Source organism: Calcarisporiella thermophila (genome assembly GCF_041956535.1).
Source record: "Calcarisporiella thermophila strain CBS 279.70 unplaced genomic scaffold VTP21scaffold_30, whole genome shotgun sequence".
NCBI classification, from domain to species: Eukaryota; Fungi; Calcarisporiellomycota; class Calcarisporiellomycetes; order Calcarisporiellales; family Calcarisporiellaceae; genus Calcarisporiella; species Calcarisporiella thermophila.
Window position 1 is genome coordinate 254,093 of NW_027192220.1, and position 17,380 is coordinate 271,472.

The following is a 17,380-nucleotide window of genomic DNA, read 5'->3' on the forward strand; positions in this document are numbered from 1 at the left end:
TATTATAATAATGTCGAAAAGACAAGGAATTTACGAATTACAAGGAAGCGCAAGTTATAATTTTTCTCCCGATTCAATTGTCCCTACCAATAATTTGATTAGAAGATGGATATGTGGTACCTCTTGCCGCAGTTCCTAGGCATTAGCCTCTTAGCCCTCTTATAGCTTAACCTCTTTGGCATCCGTTAATATGACGTCCGCCGCTTTCATAGCAATAATATGGGTGAAGAGCGCAGTGAAAAATCCAGGCACCTCGGGATACACTGAGGCATCGACCACTCGGAGGTGCTTGGCTCCGCGCACTCGGAATTTTCCATCCAACACCGCCAGAGGGTCCTTATCTGAGCCGATCTTAGCAGTGCAACAGCCATGATGACCGAACCAAGTATACTTGAGAATAAACTCCTCCAACTGTTCGTCCGTAGTGACTTCAGGGCCCGGCAATATCTCTTTGAAATCACCCTTCAATCGCATTGCCGTGTCCTTGCGGAGCGCTCTAATCTGATCCATCATGACGCGCATGTCTTCCCTGTCGTCTTGTGGGAAAAAGTTGAAGTTGATGGAGGGGGTGTCGAATGGGTCGGAGGATTTGAGTTGAACGCTGCCTCTGCTCCGGGGATGGCCCATGAAGATGATCCTGGAGGCACTGTTAGGAGGTCCGACTGGCTGGGTTTTGTAGACACCACGGAAATATCCGCCTGAGGTGAGTGTGCAGGTGTCTGGCTCGCGCAACTCTGGCCGAGATTTTCGAAGCCAACCTGTTAGACTTCCACCAATAATATAAGGGCCAACGTGACGCTCTGCAAATTGGCGATAGCAATAGTCGTCCATACTGGCTTCATACTGACAGCTTCGAGTGTCATTGGATGGGCCTTGGGTGGCAGCAGAATCGCCCACGGTCTGTATTATATAGGAGAGCAGATAGTGCTCTCCAAGGCTTTTCCCCACCCCCGGCAGGTGGACAATGGGGGCAATGTTGTGGGATTGCAAGTGAGGGCGGTCCCCAATGCCGCTCAGCATGAGTAGCTGGGGCGTGTTAAACACTCCACTTGAAACGATCACTTCACGGCGGGCTTTCGCAACTCCTGCGATGGCTTTGGCGCGATTTTGATCGCTGGAAAGCGGACTGGCTCTGTACAAATAAGCTCCCTTTCGATACGCCACCCCTCGAGCCACTTTGGCCTCGTCCAGGATTATCCGGGTGCCAAGGGTGTTGGTCCAGATGTGGAGGTTGGGATGACTTTTTGCGGCGTCGAGAATATACTTCACATAGTTTCCCCGCTCAAAGGTGTCCTTATCTATGTTCATAGGTATGCGAAAGTGCGATTCCAGATCCGCCCCAAGTTTGCCTTTGACATAGCCATTGATATCGTGGAGAGGATCGCCGGGAAACGCGCTGAACACTTTGAACAAGTGCGGGTGTGCATCGCGCAGTTGGTCCATATCCTTAACATCAGCGGCGCGGAGAATGTCCAAATAGCTGATGGGGAGCCACCCATTTTCGCCGTGAGCACCGGGAGCTGCTTGTGAAGGGTATAGATTTTTCTCGATCAACTTGAAATACTTTCTCATTTGTGGCTCGGAAAAGGTGGGATCTTGGGTCACTCGGACTAGCAAATCGAAGTCGCGTTGATTGGGGTAGATGTAGGTCATGCTGTTGTGCGTGGAGCAACCTCCTAATGTGCCTGTCCTTGGGTAATAGCCATCCCCTTGATACTGAGTAGTGTTCGGTGCATAACGCTCTGGGAAGTATTCGAAAGCAATGGCTGGATCATGGACAGCGCGTTTATTGAGTCCAGGTGTTCTACTATAGTTAGAGTAGTGTAACGGTCCCGCTTCCATCAACAGCGTGGTGTACCCAGCCTTGGCAAGCTCTACAGCCACCACCCCTCCGGCCGTACCTCCTCCCACCACTATGTAGTCGAAAACCTCGTTCTCGGTGTTCTGGTATTTTTCAGCGCCGATACTAGTAATGAGGCATGCAAACAATACTATCGTCAATAGATACAGCATGGTACCCTCTCTACTCTAAAACTGGGAAGTATCGGAGTCCCGATTTCGCGCTATTTATAGTACTCTCGGAAATAAACATCAAGTATTTGCCACCTAGGCAAGTTTCGACTAAAGAAACTCCCGAAAAAAATAATAGCGGACAACATTGAGATACCTCCAGCGCTAGTATCAATATTTCGAGAGCCCAGGAGGGAAATCAGCTTACGAAAAGTTGCAGGATGATTACACCCGCGTTTCGGAGTTTCCAATGCCAAATGTATATATCCTTTGATTACTTTCAGATCGCAAGTTTTGCAATTAATACACTACTTACAAGCCACACTATTTGTTTGTTCCTATCCCGGCATCTTTAGAAACCAAGGGAAAGAAGTTGCGAGTAATCTTTGCACCATTGCTCTACAAATTTTCGCTTTCCCTTAGACAGTGTTTAATATTCCCACAGTTTTGATCTTAAATCACTTCTGTTCAAAAGAAAAAAAAAAAAAGAAATAGGTGAGCTAATGATTTTGCAGTTCAATCATTTTCGGTATGCTCGAGTTCAACCGTTACACTTACCTATTCGCGAACATGTCAGCGTTAGAACAGTGAGAATTCTACACAAAAGATCTGAATGTTCTATCGTCCACTGGAACCTGATTTAAACTGCAAAATAATTTGAACAGTTGGTTATTATATTTTCCATCTTCGAGCATAATTGATTAGAGATTGAGAAGGGGATATTAGTCATTTTTAGGTAAAGTAAACAATTAGAGACGAAAGGACACGTGCAAAATGAAAGCAATCATTTAAAAGTTGCTCCATCACGGGTCGGATGACGAAGTGGCTTCTAGGTAGTGACAGTGGTGAAATAGGGCTGTATATCCAGCTTGTGAATTGGTTTTTTCAATTACCGTGAATGATCATTATTTATCCTTGGTACTCGGGTTTACTTGGAGCGTATCATTCATCGTTCGTGCAGATTTCGTGCACGTATTCACGAAAAGCTTTGCGGCAATTTTTTCTGAAGAATCCATCAAATCTATACAGGGATAATCATTAACCAGCCACGAGCGTTGATCGGATCCGTAGTCTTGGAAATGTGTACTGAGAGGACACCAGATGTATTACGAGCGGAAAGCGGTTGCGAATGCTCGTGCATTCTATAAATGCCTCCTGATACTCTTATAGATCCATTGTCCTCTATATTCACAATAGACACCACCTGAACCAGAGACACATGTCTAACCCTTCTCTACTAGCAGCGCCTATTGTAGTATTTTGTTGTTTTACCAATGCGAATGTACGTGTGATATGCCATGTATTAATACTTAATAAATAATGTATTAAGCTTCAATATTGGAAATGAGGATTTTGTTAAGAAAGATAATTGCCAACATTTATCTATTGAGCAGATGTATTATAAGGGAGTTAATTATTCTATAAACTAAATAGTCACTTGTTGGGAGGAGCGCACTGAATGTCACGCGTCCTCGAATTTATACACGATTCCGTTTTGTCACTACTTAAGATGAAGCTTTTGTGAACTATGGTAATCTGATGCGTTAAGATGATTCAATTTCAACACTGTCGAATATTGCTTGGATTATCATAAGGGCGACATCCACTTAGCTACCTCCTATTTAGCTTAATTAGTCGAATCATTAGGAGAGGCCTCGTCTTCCGACTCAAAGTAGCTCTCAGAGAGCTTTTTCTGGTCTGCATCGATCGATTGATCCCGATAAAAGGAGGTGAGAGGGTTAGTCTTGGTCACCTGGCTCAATCCAATATCATTTTTCACGACACATTGGCTGGCTTTATACTCGTCAAAATCGTATTTGGCTACGAGCTCATAACAAGTGTTAGTGAAGACGGCCCCTACATCATGCAATAGGGATCAGATAATCGGCTTATTAAATCGATATAAACTAGAGGCATACAGTAAAGGGTATAGGGTAAAATGGTAAAATTCGCGCGGGACACATCAGAGGCTGCCACAACGATATAGGAGAAGAGGACGAGCGTTGGAATCCCAGTGGCGGCGGCCAGATTCTGAGCAGTAAAACGCTTATTGAAAATGCCACGATGGCTCCTGAACCAACCAAACATGGTTCCTCCAAATAGCACTGCACCAACGATGGCGTCCACAGCCAGTAGTGGCAGAAATACTTTTGGCAACCACAACGTCACACAAATACCAATGATTCCCGAGGATATATCCTTGAAGTTAGCGAGGCCGTAGGCAAAGAGTCCGATTTTCAGAAGGATAACTATCGTGCTTGCACTGATAAGTGCAATCAGAAGGTTACGCCCCTCTAAAAACGCCTGTAAAATTTTTGATAAAACTAGGAGCTGGACTGTGAGGGTGGCAATTAGTGCGGTGACCAAGATAAACACAGGCTGCCAAGAGCAGGGGATATCAAATAAGAGATGCTGGGCATAGCCAATTGAGCCTGCAGCAATGGCTAATACAGAGACTAGTGTGCCTGCGGCATAAGTATAGTGGCGATGGGAGAAAAGGTAGCGGATACTCTTTGTTAAGCTGACTAGAAATAACGAAACTGTGACCATGTAAAAGAGAGTGTCGATATTGAGTTCGCGCGAATCATTTTTATTTATTCTGACATCCATTGATCCGAGAAAGAAAGGGAGGGTATACCGGGAGGGAGAGGGAAAATAAGTGGAAAAGCCAAGAGAACTACCAAGAGAAAGGATAATAAGGGAAAGCTGTTGTCTTTCGTTCTCTCCTCTGAAACAACGCTCCCACTCCCCCGCCTCAAGGGCTTATTCACCCCTTATTTTTCAATATCTGTTTATCTCCTAATTCAAATTTGGTTTCGTTCCGCTTATAGTTCGAGCCATGGAACCTAACTCAAAAGTGCGCCATGAGAAAATAAGCTATTTCCTGTCAGCGCAAATAGAATGCACATGTGTTTAAAATTGAGGAGCTCGCGAAGAGATCTGCTTAGACTTCGCTTTAAGCTTGTGAACAAATTCTATCCTGGTATTCAATTTACGAATAAGGAGAGAATTTGGCCAATCAAATTTCCCCACATTGAGGCAGTTTTTTGAATCAGTCAAGCTTTGCGCTATTCTCTAGGCCATCTAAGGTAATGGTCGAAGACAGTGCCAAAACATGAACATTTCATTTGAGCGAGATATCACCATTTTTCTTCGAGAGTTGCCCATTCAAGCTTCAGGTCTAAGGGCTCTAAAATTAACCAGATTTGTTTTTTGTTTTATTGTGATAAAGTAGGTCCTATTTCGTACCAAGCTGTCTAAAATTCTATTGTTACGAAAACGGGACCACAAGTCCTCGTTTGGGTAATTTGTGTTGTTTGTCAGATCCGAGAGCTGCTCCTTACCACACCAATGGTTCTGCAGGAGATACGGTTAAGATTCATTCAATTAATCTTAAGTAGAGTTCATGACAAATATTAAATTAATGAACAATGGTATCTATGATTTAGGGTAGGTTGCTTCCACTTCTATATTCCGCAGAGAGACCACCGGTTGTCTGCTGTTGTATGCTGCTGATGGTTGAAGTCAGTTGGAGCCGTACCAAATTGCAAGAGACTGAGGCTAATGATTATGAATAAACATAATAAGATATCACAGCCACTGGGTATGGGATGGCTATATTTATGGCACAGCCTCATCGTGATTAATAATGAGACCCCACTTACTTGCGAGAAATAGAAGGATAGTGATGAAAGAGTAAACTGAGAGATAGTACACAATCAGCTGGATAGCGATGTCTAGGAGAGTAAGAGTGATAAAATGGAGGGCCCCGTCCCGAAATATCCTCTGCAGGACCTTGTTTTTGAAGTTGAAATCCCGGATGTGGTTGTAGATTGGCCACAGAAAAGTACAGGAATAAAAGGTGTATTTGATCACATCGGCAGCGCAAACGAATGCTAGAGGATTCCCTTTGAATTTCGGAAAACAGCTACCGAAGGCCGTGGTCTGAGTCTCCTGCGACAACAGGCGATAGAGGTAGGCGGCCAAGCATGTGAGTTCTAGCACGATCCCAACGGCCAAGATCGTTTGGCTTCTACGAGGATTTATCCCCACGGCTTTTCGCATCAATATTAGTCCACAGCACGCTGTCGTGGCCCATAGCCCCATATTGATGAAGGGATAGACGAGATAGCATTGAGTGTTGGGTAGAACCAGGTAGCCTACCATTGCTGCACTGAAATGGATCATGCTGCATGCCGACATTGCCCAACATAAACCCGTCAAAAGCGTTCGTTTTCGGCACAAAAACAAGTGTGCCGAGAGGATGAAATTTCGCCCTAATTGCGCCCCAAACAATCCATAGAGAAATAGCGACTTTGCAGAGAGGAAAAAGAAAGTGAGGTATAAAGCGAATTAACTATCTGTGCATAGAATTAAAAGCTTGCACCTACTAACCCAGACCTGTGTGTGATACGTGTTCAGAGGGAAAACAAACACGTCCATACTACTGTATGTCTATTCGAATAGCAATGCACTCAGTAAGAGTTAACGAGGCTGTAGCAACAATGAATGAGACTAAGAAGATAAAGCGCTCGGTCGATGGAACGTTTACGATATTATGACAACGCTTGATGGGTGTTGATTCCCCGGTCAACTCTAAAGCTCTCTCACTATCCTTTGTGTTCAGTAAAGTACAACCTTTTATCGTGTAAGGTTTTCGAAGCTGCGAGAGTAAAGTGACTCACAGTAAAATAGGGATAGCCGAAGACATTTTGTATTGCACAACGTTGGGAACGCGAATTTTTCAGGACAAGCATATAGATTAAGTTTTATTTTTAAGCTCCCAGGGAAAGAAATAAGCTCTCATACAAATTAAACCACCAGAGGGAGCATTCTATTGGCCCATGAGAAATTCGAGCTCGTAGACTTAGGTTGAAAGGTCATGCAGCCTCAAATCGTTGTCCCTTGAGCTTGAATATGTAGCTCTATCTATTTCGAGGTAAGAAGCTTCCCTTTTCTCTTAAATATTAGACGTCTTCTCATTCTCTTCGCAATCCATAACCTTACTTCTCCGTATTTATTTTTCTTATTTTATTATACCCTTTTCTCTGTAATCCATTGTTCCCTGCCAACATTATTTAATTGCTTCAATTTCTAGATTTACTTTGTATTAATCATTTAATCCATGGCACCCAAAAGCAAGGCAATAGCCCTCGCACTTGCGTTATGCAGTGTCTGTTCTGCGTCCTCCTCTCCCGTTCAGTTCACCTTCCCTGGTGAGCAAGAAGTCCTAACCTATGGACGCCTCACCAATATTATGTTGGACTATGATCCGTCTTTTCAAGGCGCTTTGTCTTTTGATTTCGCCCCATGCGGGTCTTCCAATCGCTCCAATCACGAACTAATTGGTAAAGCAGTTGCATCTGAGGACGACCAGCCCAACAAATTTGTATGGAAGATTCCTGAGAATGCTATTACTGAGGGCGACCAATGCGTACAGGTCTACGACGGTGTCGATACCCTACTTGCTCAGAGCCAACCTCTTCATATCGGCCAGGATTTATCTAAGAGAGATCTCCCATTCGGTTATTATGATGCCTCCGCACACTATGTGAAGCGCCATGATAAGTTTGTTGCAGACCATAAAAAGAAGAAGAAGGTCGGTATTGTGGGGGCAGGAATGGCTGGACTCTTCTCCGGGTTACTCTTGGAGAGCGTGGGGATTCCAGTGGAAATCCTCGAGGGCAACGATCGTGTAGGAGGACGCGTGTACACCTACGATTTTGGTGACGGTGAATTCCAGTATGGTGAGTTGGGTGCTATGCGTATCCCTTACACCGCCAAGGATGGAAACCAGACTGTCCGCATCCGTGAGCACAAGATCATCTTCGACCTCATTGATTATCTTAACAAGAACTGGGCCAAGAGCAATCGCGACAAACAACTCGAAGTTATCGATTTCTTTACTCCAGGCCCGAAGTAAGTGAAGCGATTGAGGCATACGTATTTGTGCGGACACTCTTCCTCAAGTGGTTGGCTAATCATGCTTTGGATATTACTTTAATTTAACTCTAGCCATTACAACTACTTTTATGGGGGTAAAACAGCGGATGGTCGCATCCCTACCAATGCCGACGTGGCGAAAAACCCACGTGTATCTGGTGCCCCAAAGGAGTTGTTCCGGGACGGATCTGCCGATGATCTTTGGATCAAAGCTTTCACTATGCATTGGCCTCGGCTTTTTAGCGACTTCTACAAAGCACGTGATGAGGTAACCAAAGAGCATGTCTCCGTGCAACTTCATATTTTATTCTAATTTCATTTTGGCTGTAACCAGTTTGCGAAAGAGAAGGAGGACGGTCACTCCATCGTCACTTACATGCGGAATGTCCTCGGCTATGGGGCAGATCAGGTGGATTTGGTGGACTCTCTTGTGCGCTGGACGGCTCACAGCAACATTGGCTACATTGATATGTTGTTAGAGACTGTGATGTTCCGTGCCAACGGCTACAAGACGATCAACCATGGCATGAACAGGCTTCCCAGAGCAATCGCCTCTCTCTTGGGTAAGAAGGTTCACCTTAATTCCAAGGTTCGCAAGATCAAAACCAAAGACGGCAAAGTCATGATCGGGTACAAGAAGAACAAACAAGGGGGATACACCTATCGCAACTACGACTACTCCATTATTACTGCGCCCTTCTCCATTGTCCGCAACTGGGAAATTCCCAAGTTCTCCTGGTACTTGTACCGTGCCATCTGGGGTACCCCTTACCAGCATTCTTGCAAAGTATTTATGCAATTCAGCAAACGCTTCTGGGAGGAGGGTGAACGGCCTCTCAAAGGCGGATGTTCACGTACCGACATGACCAACAAAATGACATGCTATCCTTCCCAAGATCCAGGAGGCAAGGGTAAGGCTGTATTGCTCGCTTCCTACACTGTCGCAGAGGACGCACGCCCTATTGAGTCTATGGCCGATGATCAGCTTGTCGAGCGTATGCTTGATAACTTATCCGAGCTCCATGGGAGAAAAGTACATAAGCTGTTCACGGGCAAATGGGTCCGCCATTGCTTCAACAACGACGAATTCTCGGCTGGCGCATGGGCCGGGTTCCAGCCAGGCCAGCACGAATTGTACATACCCGCCATGCATAATGTCGAGCATAATATTGTCTTTGCCGGCGAGCACACCCATATCCTGCACGGCTGGATAACAAGTGCAGTTAGTTCGGCGGGCCGTGCCGTCGTGCAGCTGTTGGTAGAGATGGGCCACATTGACTTAGCGAAGAAAATCAAGAAGGAATGGGATTTGTACTTTGTGCATATTTAGAAAACTCTTCAACCTTTAGAATTTCGTTTATTTATTAATCGCCGTTGTGATATTTAATCAATTGTATTCGTGGAGATTCTACTTATCTGTTTCTCCTTTATTTTAAATTTTATATTAAAAGAATATGATCGTTTCTGATCTCCTGCAGCGCTTCAGTAGAAATGTGATTATTGTCTTGAATTGATGGTGATATGCTTTAGTTAAATATATTATAGGTTTTGATTAAGTAATTTTACAATTTTAACGTGGCCCTGCTTACATTTGAAGAAAGTATTTTGGTGAAACTTTCAAATACTTCTTGATATATAATTTGAAGAGAAAACCTTTCCAAACTAGAGTATGGACACGATGCTAAATCACATTAACCGATCTTATGAAGCTAAAGCTGTATAATATTTTAATTGTAATAGCATAATGATACAATGGCTTATTCCAATGTCCAACTAAGAAGATGCAGGAGGATTGTGCTTCATTTACTCATTTATTGAAAGACATCCAATTGTCTTGGTCTCACGTTCCGTTAACACAATGCCAAAGTACTTATGCAATACGTCTACGCGCTCTTGCTTGGTTTTCAATTATCGAAGCTCTACTATTTTACCATCACGCACAATCTTAAGTGTATCTTTGACTAGACATACTTTGCCGCGTAGATCCTTATCTGGGAGTGAAGCAGCCACAGTACTAATGAAGGGAGACACTATACGATACATACAAGGAGCAAGTTTTGTAAAGTCGGCGTAAACATACTCGTTATCAGTGAAAGTACATTGTGGTTGCCATTCCATCACTCCAATTCGTTTATAGTATAACACTCAGTAGTCGTTTGATTCTTCCGATGGTGGTGTACGTACATGTCTTCCGGACGCTGTTTTTAGGGGCTAGCGAACCAATTTGAATTCATCTCCATGCAACCCTTTTCCAGTAAACACCTGTAAATTTTAAGTGAGGATGACATGCTGGATTACATAAGACGATAAGACAAAATCAAGCTACCTCATTTTCACGCATTGGAAGAGGTTCGAAGATAGTATTCGGCCAGAAACCAGAATCCATCAACAATTGGTTTCCTTCGTCATCAATCCAAAAGGAATTCATATGGATTAGTGCTTGAAATTCATCTGCAGGCCGCTCCGAATCGACCAAATTTGCAGCAATCCTGGTAAAGCCAGACCAGACAGGGTCATAATTCAGGGCACGAAGTACATAAGAGCATATTATTTTCATAGCAATTTCCGCCGAATTCTCTTTCCATTATCTTGTAGAAGAGGTCAGCAGTATCAAGGCTAAACCGCAACTCTACGAGTGGCGAAGGATGGGAAATAAGAAACGAGATGGAACCAGCAAATTCCGCAGGGATATCACCGGACGCAGCCTGGTTATTTGGACGTGCGGGATCAAAATAGTGTACACCAACATTATCAAAGGGGACGTGTGTTTGATGTGCCCTAAGCAATATCTTCGATGTTTCAAGGTTGGGCCCGGGTAGTATAATAGGGACATTTTCCATATTTGATGAATTCGAGATATCATTACAGCTGGTGCTGGTCGCTCTCGAAATTAGTTTTCCCTCAACCAAGGATGGCCTCACACGCTTAAAGTATTTCAATAGTTGTTCTTCGGTAAGCTTGGGTGGTTTTTGATATATGATCTCCATAATCGATTTCTTGATGAGGGAATGAAAAGGTATTTAAATAGATTGAGTATGTAAACAATTGCTTAGATATCTTTTTTAATGTCGATTCCCCTGCACTGTTTAAAGTGGTACATGGCACAATTCGTACTGATTTGAGTTGAAGTACATGATGGATACGCTTATATGTGGCTGAGCAGTAATACGGCGACGTTAACCTTCTGATTTCCCATAGCTATTTATCAGTTTTGAATATCTGCCTTTTTTTGAAGCTATGGAGCTTAACTGAAAATATCCTCATGAAGTTAATCGTTAAAGGTGAATCAAAGGTCACATGCCTTTGTGCAGATTATAGCCAATTGCTGGCAGAAGTTATAGAACAATTAAGAAACAGTAATAGTAGAATAACCAGACACGACAGGTACGACAAGCAAGAGACAGTAATGAGAGACAGTAATAATGGGAAGATCAGACACGACAAGCCAGAAGTAATACTAATGGAGAGCATAGACATGACAAGCAAGGCTCAGAATTAGTGGAGAGTCCAGATACATTTTTTGTGCTGGTGTGGGGGTTACGGGATTCGAACCCGTGCCATCGAGACGGCTCGTTTCCTATCTGCCAGCAATGTATACTCAATAGTTTTTATTTATAGAAAAGAGAAGACGAAGATTTAAATATCAAAATTATATTATTTCAACTTATAATATTGAATTACCAAAAAGGAAAAAGATCAAAAATGATGATTGGAGAACCCGGGTATCGATCCCGGTGCCTCTCGCATGCTAAGCGAGCGCTCTACCATTTGAGCTAGTCCCCCTCGATGAAAGTTGTGAGGAAATTTGGAACTAAATGGATCAATGGCGCAGTAGTAGAGAATGGAGGCTTAGCTTTTGTGACTTGATCGCTTTTATTATCTTTATTTCTTTAACTGAGAGAATATTTAATATTATACAGTTGTTTATTACGCCAACCTTATTTTATGATAACTTTATTATATAGAGATGATGCCATTTTATTACTTTTATTATTTATATTTTTCCCTATGTGATACGTTAACAACAGTATAAAAAGACCGATATTTCATTTATAATAAAAGATGTGCTATTTGGTGTTGAGATAGAACCGGATTAGTTTACAATCCACTTTGTGTCGTTTATTAGTCTTCTGAAGTGTTTAAGGAAGGACAATCAAGAGCTTAGGGATAGCTAGAGGATTGTCAAGATAAATCTTATTAGATATATATTCGACGTAACATTTTGTTACCGGCGAAAGGAAGTTTGTGTGGAGGGGTATCCGGATCTTGATAGAAATAAGAGATTTATCTTAATTATTCAGGGAATTGGTGTTGAACATTAAAATAAACCGAAGGGTTTAAATAGAATTGTGATCAAAGGAGAATAATTCTCACCGGTGTTCAAAGATGAGATAGATATGACAACAAAGTATCAATCAACATCAACAAGATAGCCATGAAGGAGTATAAGAGTAACCACGAGGGCGGCGAGTAACCACGAGGGGTCGGCAACGTAGCGGTAATCAATTCTATTGGCTGCTCTACTTGAAAGATATCGCGCTTTCTGAATGTCTATGTGACTTTTTTTTTTGATCAATCAATGGAAACTTTTATTTAATTTCCATATATTACATGAAGTTAATGTCAATGGACTTAACATAACGAGATATAGGTCCTTGATTGATAGACGTTCAATCGATATGCGTGTATCGTAGTTGTCGTGAATAGCATGTACGTGAAACCAATGTTATCTTTGTACTTATCGTAAGGGCGATCTTTTTCAATAATCAAGACTCAGCTTCTGATCAAGTGGATAGCAGCCACAAACTAAGAGTAAGTGCTGGTGGGTGAAGTGGGATTCGAACCCACGCCGTTCTCATCGGCATCCCAGGGATAGTCCACTACACTAACCCTCCCCCGAATGTCTATGTGACTGCCTCTGTGACTTCCCCGTACAAAAACTAATTATCTCGTAACAAACCCACGTAATATTTCGTCGAGGGGGACTAGCTCAAATGGTAGAGCGCTCGCTTAGCATGCGAGAGGCACCGGGATCGATACCCGGGTTCTCCAATCATCATTCTTGTTTCTTTGTCTCTATGTTTTTTGTCCTTAATCAGAAATTATTTAATGTAGTAGAGATTAATCGTGGCCAAACAGAGAGGTCCTAGAGTGATACTCTTCGTAACTTCTTTATCAAATATACGGAAAAACATTGTTACCGTGCGTGACACCGTTTTTTAGATAATATCAATTGAAACTTTATTTTGCTGGTAATTAATTAGGCTAAATGTTTGTAGAACTGCTATTCTCAAGCAAACTCCTCAAAAAAAAATGTGTTAACAAGTTTTGAGTTCAGATTGTTATTTTAAGAATTTGCGTTTTTATTGTTAGAGGGACTAAACAAACAGATGCAAAAAAAATCCAATGTTTGCAGAAAAAAGTACGACGAACTAAAGTGGCCATTTATATGAATTTACTCAGAACTGCCTAATAAAGGAGCAGAAATCTTTTCTCATAGTTCAGTGACCACACATAGTCGTGTTTTCTGTATATAACAGGAGGCGTGGGCAAAAAAAGGTGAAAATGACCTAGAATAAAATGAAGCTTGAGCTAAAAACAATAGTCTTGTGCATAATGATACAATAATAGTCCAAAATTAGTATGGAATTGACTTGGCCGATGATTCATAATGCAGAGGAGTTGGGGAGGTTACATAGCGAGATGGCGGAATCTATTACAAGAAAAATGAAAGTCAATCGGAGGCTTAAATAGAAGATCCCCCATTTGAGTGTCGTGACTCAGGCATCATGGCGACTTTCATTAGCGAAAGCTTTGATTCTGCGCGATATTCTGATAACCGGCCAGACTATACCGATACGCTTTTTGACAGCATATATGCTTTTCACACCCGCAACGGAGGGACGGAGAACAAGTTCCGGGTGGCTCTCGATATTTGCACTGGAACCGGAAAACTAGCTCTTCGGCTAGCAGAACGCTTTGAGTCAGTCTATGCAATCGATATATCAACCAAAATGCTAGAATCCGCTACCAAACATCCCAATATCCAATACTCTGTTAGCACAGCCGAGCACCTGGAATTTATGGATAACAGTGTCGACCTGATCACCATAGGCCAAGTATGGAGTTGACACTCCTTCCAGAGACGAAGACCACATTTAACTCTGATGCATGATGCTATGTAGGCGCTGCACTGGGTCGATGCGAAACGGTTTTTTACCGAGGTGAAGCGGGTATTGCGTCCAGGTGGTACTCTAGCTGTGGTAGGGTATACATTCGGTGAATCTCCTGACTTGCTAAGCTTGAAAGATCTTGTCCAGGAGCTTACTGGTGAAACCATGGGAGATTATTGGGGTAATGTGCGCTCTTCCCGAAATTTCCCCAGCTTTTTCCATGACACATGTTTCCTTGCTTAGATCCCGAGATCAAGAGCCTTCTTGGGTATTATAATGATGTTGACTTTGGCTCATTTTTCACACATGTAGAAAGGCATTACACCCCCATTCGTGGGAAGCACTTCGTTCAGAAACAGATGACTCTCAACTCATTTTGCGACTATATTAAGACACTGAGCGTTTATGATCCATTCATGCGAGCCCATCCTGGCATTGAAGATCCTGTGGAAAAGACGATGGCGAGAATTTCTCAAGTGGAGGGAATGACCGACTGGGACAAGCCATTCTTGGCGGTGTTTCCTGCCGTTCTCATTCTCACCTCCGACGAGTAATTCGGTTCTGTTCCTGCGATATTACATAATTTTTGTTTGCTCGAGTTTTCCTTGAGCAAAGTGTAATAGAAAATGGTTGCTAATTTTGGATCTAAATTTATCCACAATGGGCTTAATATCTTTCTGTATTTGCCAGAGTTGAATGAAATGAAACATCCTCTCTCTAAACTCTGTCTTTGCTTGATCGGTTATTTAATATAATGAGAGTATATCTTTAATCTTCAAAACGGATTAGTTGCCTTGAGTTCTCTTTAAAATAGTTTACTTTATTCTCTTATTATTCTCGGTTCTTGTAGCGGCCACTACTCATGCAGGGTATGGAATTATGGGCAATAATACATTCAACTTGGCCAATATAAATGAAGGGGCACTTCAATATCAACATTTTGCCAAAATTCTTTGTAATAATTCATACGAGCTGCCAAGACATTAATAGCGTTTATAAAAATTACAAGTTCCAATATTATTATAATAGGTTTGGCATATTGAAGCTAAACTATTCGGACGGAATTAATTTTTTGCAAGAAGAAGAATCGGAAATTTCAAAGTCACATAAACCGAGCATGAGTCAATGATTTTTCTAATATAAAATTGGTTGTCTAGCTGTAGAATTCGAATCGTCATAATATCTTATTTTGGACTATGGCTACATTTTCCAACGCAGATTTCGACTCGACTCGGTACTCGGGGTATCGCCCCTATTATACCGAGGCTGTCTTTGATTTAATTTATGAATTCCATTCTCGTGAGTCGAAAAATAAGTTCGAGGTGGCGATCGACATTGGCTCAGGAACGGGACAAGTGGCAAGGCATCTTGCACAAAAGTTTGACGCAGTGCGTGCTACAGATGCATCTGCAAAGATGCTAGAGTCTGCTGTGCAGCATCCCAAGATTCAATATTCAGTTGGGAGAGCTGAGCAGCTTGAATTTGAAGATGAGAGCGCCGATCTAATTACAATAGGCCAGGTATAGAAGCTTCCAGCTAGACTAGAGTTATTTGAAAGTTAATAGCTGAGTTCTTATACTCTGATTTTGCACCTGTGCATTCCAGGCCATCCATTGGGTCGACACGAAAAAGTTCTTCAGTGAGGTGAAGCGGGTATTGCGACCGGGTGGTACGCTCGCAGTTATTGGATACACCTTCTGTGCATCACCAGACTTGCCAAGTTTGCATGAAATAGTAATGAAATTGGGCAATGGAATCCTGAACGATTACTGGGGTAATAAGTTTTTTGTTGGACTAATACAGCTTCCATGCGTTTTTATTAATGCTATCTGACCTTCTTCAGAGCCCGGAAGGCTTCTAGTAGACAATTACTATCGCGATATCGACTTTGGATCTGCTTTTTCGCACGTAGAACGTCACACAACTACCGCATTGGACAAGAAGCACTTTGTCGAGAAAGAAATGACGCTCAATACATTTTGTACCTACCTTAAGACGTGGAGCGCCTATCACAACTTCATGAAAGCTCACCCAGGCGTGGCAGACCCAGTTGAGGAGGCCGTGGCTATCATTGCTCAAAAGGATGGTGTTAGCGATTGGGACAAGCCATTCATGGTGGTCTTTCCTGCCGTTCTTATCCTTGCCTCCAAGATTTGAGATTCTTGAGTCTTGTTTTTATATCTGTTTACTTCAAGTCGTCTTGTCAATTAAAGGAATGTTATATCATGAATCCGAAGCGTGAAAAATCGTGTGTAAATGAGCTGAACTAGAATTTGGCATGCAAACTCAAGGTTAAATTTGATACTTGGGTATGATCATAAGAGATATCACCGAACATCATTATGCCTGAAATAGAGCACGTTTGGCGCATTTAGATGGGTGTCCCCTTAAAAAATATAGGGAAATAGGCGACTCCAGATCTGAATAGATAGACTGAATATAGAATAGAAGAATCATTATTTCAGAGCCACCAGCAGCAGATTAATGTTTTGTTTGATGAACTCAATATTAAGGGTAATAAATTTTGAAAACTTTTTAAATATCAAAATTTAGAAATTCAATTTTAAGATAATTGCTTATATAAATGAAGTAAGCATTATGGTAAGCTTTATGATAGATTAACTAATACAAAATTGCTATTACTGGGAGATTTGTAAGTTTTGAATGCGGTGTTTGAGGAGCAACTACATGCAATTGTAATTCTTTTGCACTAAAAAATATATTTCCTGAGATGGATATATATAGAACTATTAACTCTCAAGGATTGGCTATTATGCCAAAGATTTCTCCGGGAGAATTTGATGAAATTTTAGATATTTCAGATATTTTCTAATTTTCTGGTTTTGAGAACTCCCTAATTGATCTGTCTAGCTGTGGAAATTGAGTCGGCAGAATTACTCGTATTTTTACTATGGCTACATTTTCCAATGCTGATTTTGACTCCACTCGGTACTCGGGGTATCGCCCCTATTATACCGAGGCTGTCTTTGATTTAATTTATGAATTCCATTCTCGTGAGTCGAAAAATAAGTTCGAGTTGGCAATCGATATTGCCACAGGCACGGGTCAGGTGGCAAGGCATCTCGTTCAAAAGTTCGACGCAGTGCATGCTACAGATGCATCTGCAAAGATGCTAGAGTCTGCTGTGCAGCATCCCAAGATTCAATATTCAGTTGGGAGAGCTGAGCAGCTTGAATTTGAAGATGAGAGCGCCGATCTAATCTCGATAGCCGAGGTATAGAAGCTTCCAGCTA

The 17,380-nt window shown here is 42.2% G+C and overlaps 8 protein-coding genes and 2 non-coding genes across 10 annotated transcripts in view; 5 read left to right on the forward strand and 5 right to left on the reverse strand.

Annotated features, from left to right (window-relative positions):
* Window positions 1-159: 159 nt before the first annotated feature.
* VTP21DRAFT_7536 (uncharacterized protein) lies at window positions 160-2,013 on the reverse strand (the record flags this gene model as incomplete). The annotated part of the gene is made up of 1 exon (XM_069398288.1): window positions 160-2,013. The coding sequence occupies one exon, from the start codon at window positions 2,011-2,013 to the stop codon at window positions 160-162; it is 1,854 nt and encodes a 617-aa protein (XP_069246534.1).
* A 1,624-nt stretch (window positions 2,014-3,637) lies between these two features.
* VTP21DRAFT_7537 (uncharacterized protein) lies at window positions 3,638-4,620 on the reverse strand (the record flags this gene model as incomplete). The annotated part of the gene is made up of 2 exons (XM_069398289.1): window positions 3,638-3,867; window positions 3,930-4,620. The coding sequence occupies 2 exons, from the start codon at window positions 4,618-4,620 to the stop codon at window positions 3,638-3,640; spliced, it is 921 nt and encodes a 306-aa protein (XP_069246535.1).
* Window positions 4,621-5,178: 558 nt separating this feature from the next.
* On the reverse strand, window positions 5,179-6,177 carry VTP21DRAFT_7538 (uncharacterized protein; the record flags this gene model as incomplete). Its single annotated transcript, XM_069398290.1, has 3 exons — window positions 5,179-5,367; window positions 5,552-5,571; window positions 5,676-6,177. 3 exons carry the CDS (start codon window positions 6,175-6,177, stop codon window positions 5,179-5,181), a joined length of 711 nt encoding a protein of 236 aa, XP_069246536.1.
* A 958-nt stretch (window positions 6,178-7,135) lies between these two features.
* On the forward strand, window positions 7,136-9,283 carry VTP21DRAFT_7539 (uncharacterized protein; the record flags this gene model as incomplete). Its single annotated transcript, XM_069398291.1, has 3 exons — window positions 7,136-7,929; window positions 8,026-8,221; window positions 8,288-9,283. 3 exons carry the CDS (start codon window positions 7,136-7,138, stop codon window positions 9,281-9,283), a joined length of 1,986 nt encoding a protein of 661 aa, XP_069246537.1.
* A 1,183-nt stretch (window positions 9,284-10,466) lies between these two features.
* Window positions 10,467-10,940, reverse strand: VTP21DRAFT_7540 (uncharacterized protein; the record flags this gene model as incomplete). Its single annotated transcript, XM_069398293.1, has 1 exon — window positions 10,467-10,940. The coding sequence occupies one exon, from the start codon at window positions 10,938-10,940 to the stop codon at window positions 10,467-10,469; it is 474 nt and encodes a 157-aa protein (XP_069246538.1).
* Window positions 10,941-11,663: 723 nt separating this feature from the next.
* On the reverse strand, window positions 11,664-11,736 carry VTP21DRAFT_t320. Its single transcript has one exon. It is a non-coding gene; the product is annotated as a tRNA-Ala (tRNA).
* Window positions 11,737-12,932: 1,196 nt separating this feature from the next.
* VTP21DRAFT_t318 lies at window positions 12,933-13,005 on the forward strand. The gene has a single exon. It is a non-coding gene; the product is annotated as a tRNA-Ala (tRNA).
* A 737-nt stretch (window positions 13,006-13,742) lies between these two features.
* On the forward strand, window positions 13,743-14,680 carry VTP21DRAFT_7541 (uncharacterized protein; the record flags this gene model as incomplete). The annotated part of the gene is made up of 3 exons (XM_069398294.1): window positions 13,743-14,072; window positions 14,139-14,307; window positions 14,370-14,680. 3 exons carry the CDS (start codon window positions 13,743-13,745, stop codon window positions 14,678-14,680), a joined length of 810 nt encoding a protein of 269 aa, XP_069246539.1.
* Window positions 14,681-15,322: 642 nt separating this feature from the next.
* Window positions 15,323-16,283, forward strand: VTP21DRAFT_7542 (uncharacterized protein; the record flags this gene model as incomplete). The annotated part of the gene is made up of 3 exons (XM_069398295.1): window positions 15,323-15,646; window positions 15,732-15,900; window positions 15,970-16,283. 3 exons carry the CDS (start codon window positions 15,323-15,325, stop codon window positions 16,281-16,283), a joined length of 807 nt encoding a protein of 268 aa, XP_069246540.1.
* A 754-nt stretch (window positions 16,284-17,037) lies between these two features.
* VTP21DRAFT_7543 (uncharacterized protein) overlaps window positions 17,038-17,380 on the forward strand; it is a gene marked incomplete at both ends in the record, with an annotated part of 981 nt that continues 638 nt past the window's right edge. Inside the window, one exon of the mRNA XM_069398296.1 lies at window positions 17,038-17,361. Coding sequence (XP_069246541.1) covers window positions 17,038-17,361 — 324 coding nt within the window. The remainder of the gene's footprint in view (window positions 17,362-17,380) is intronic.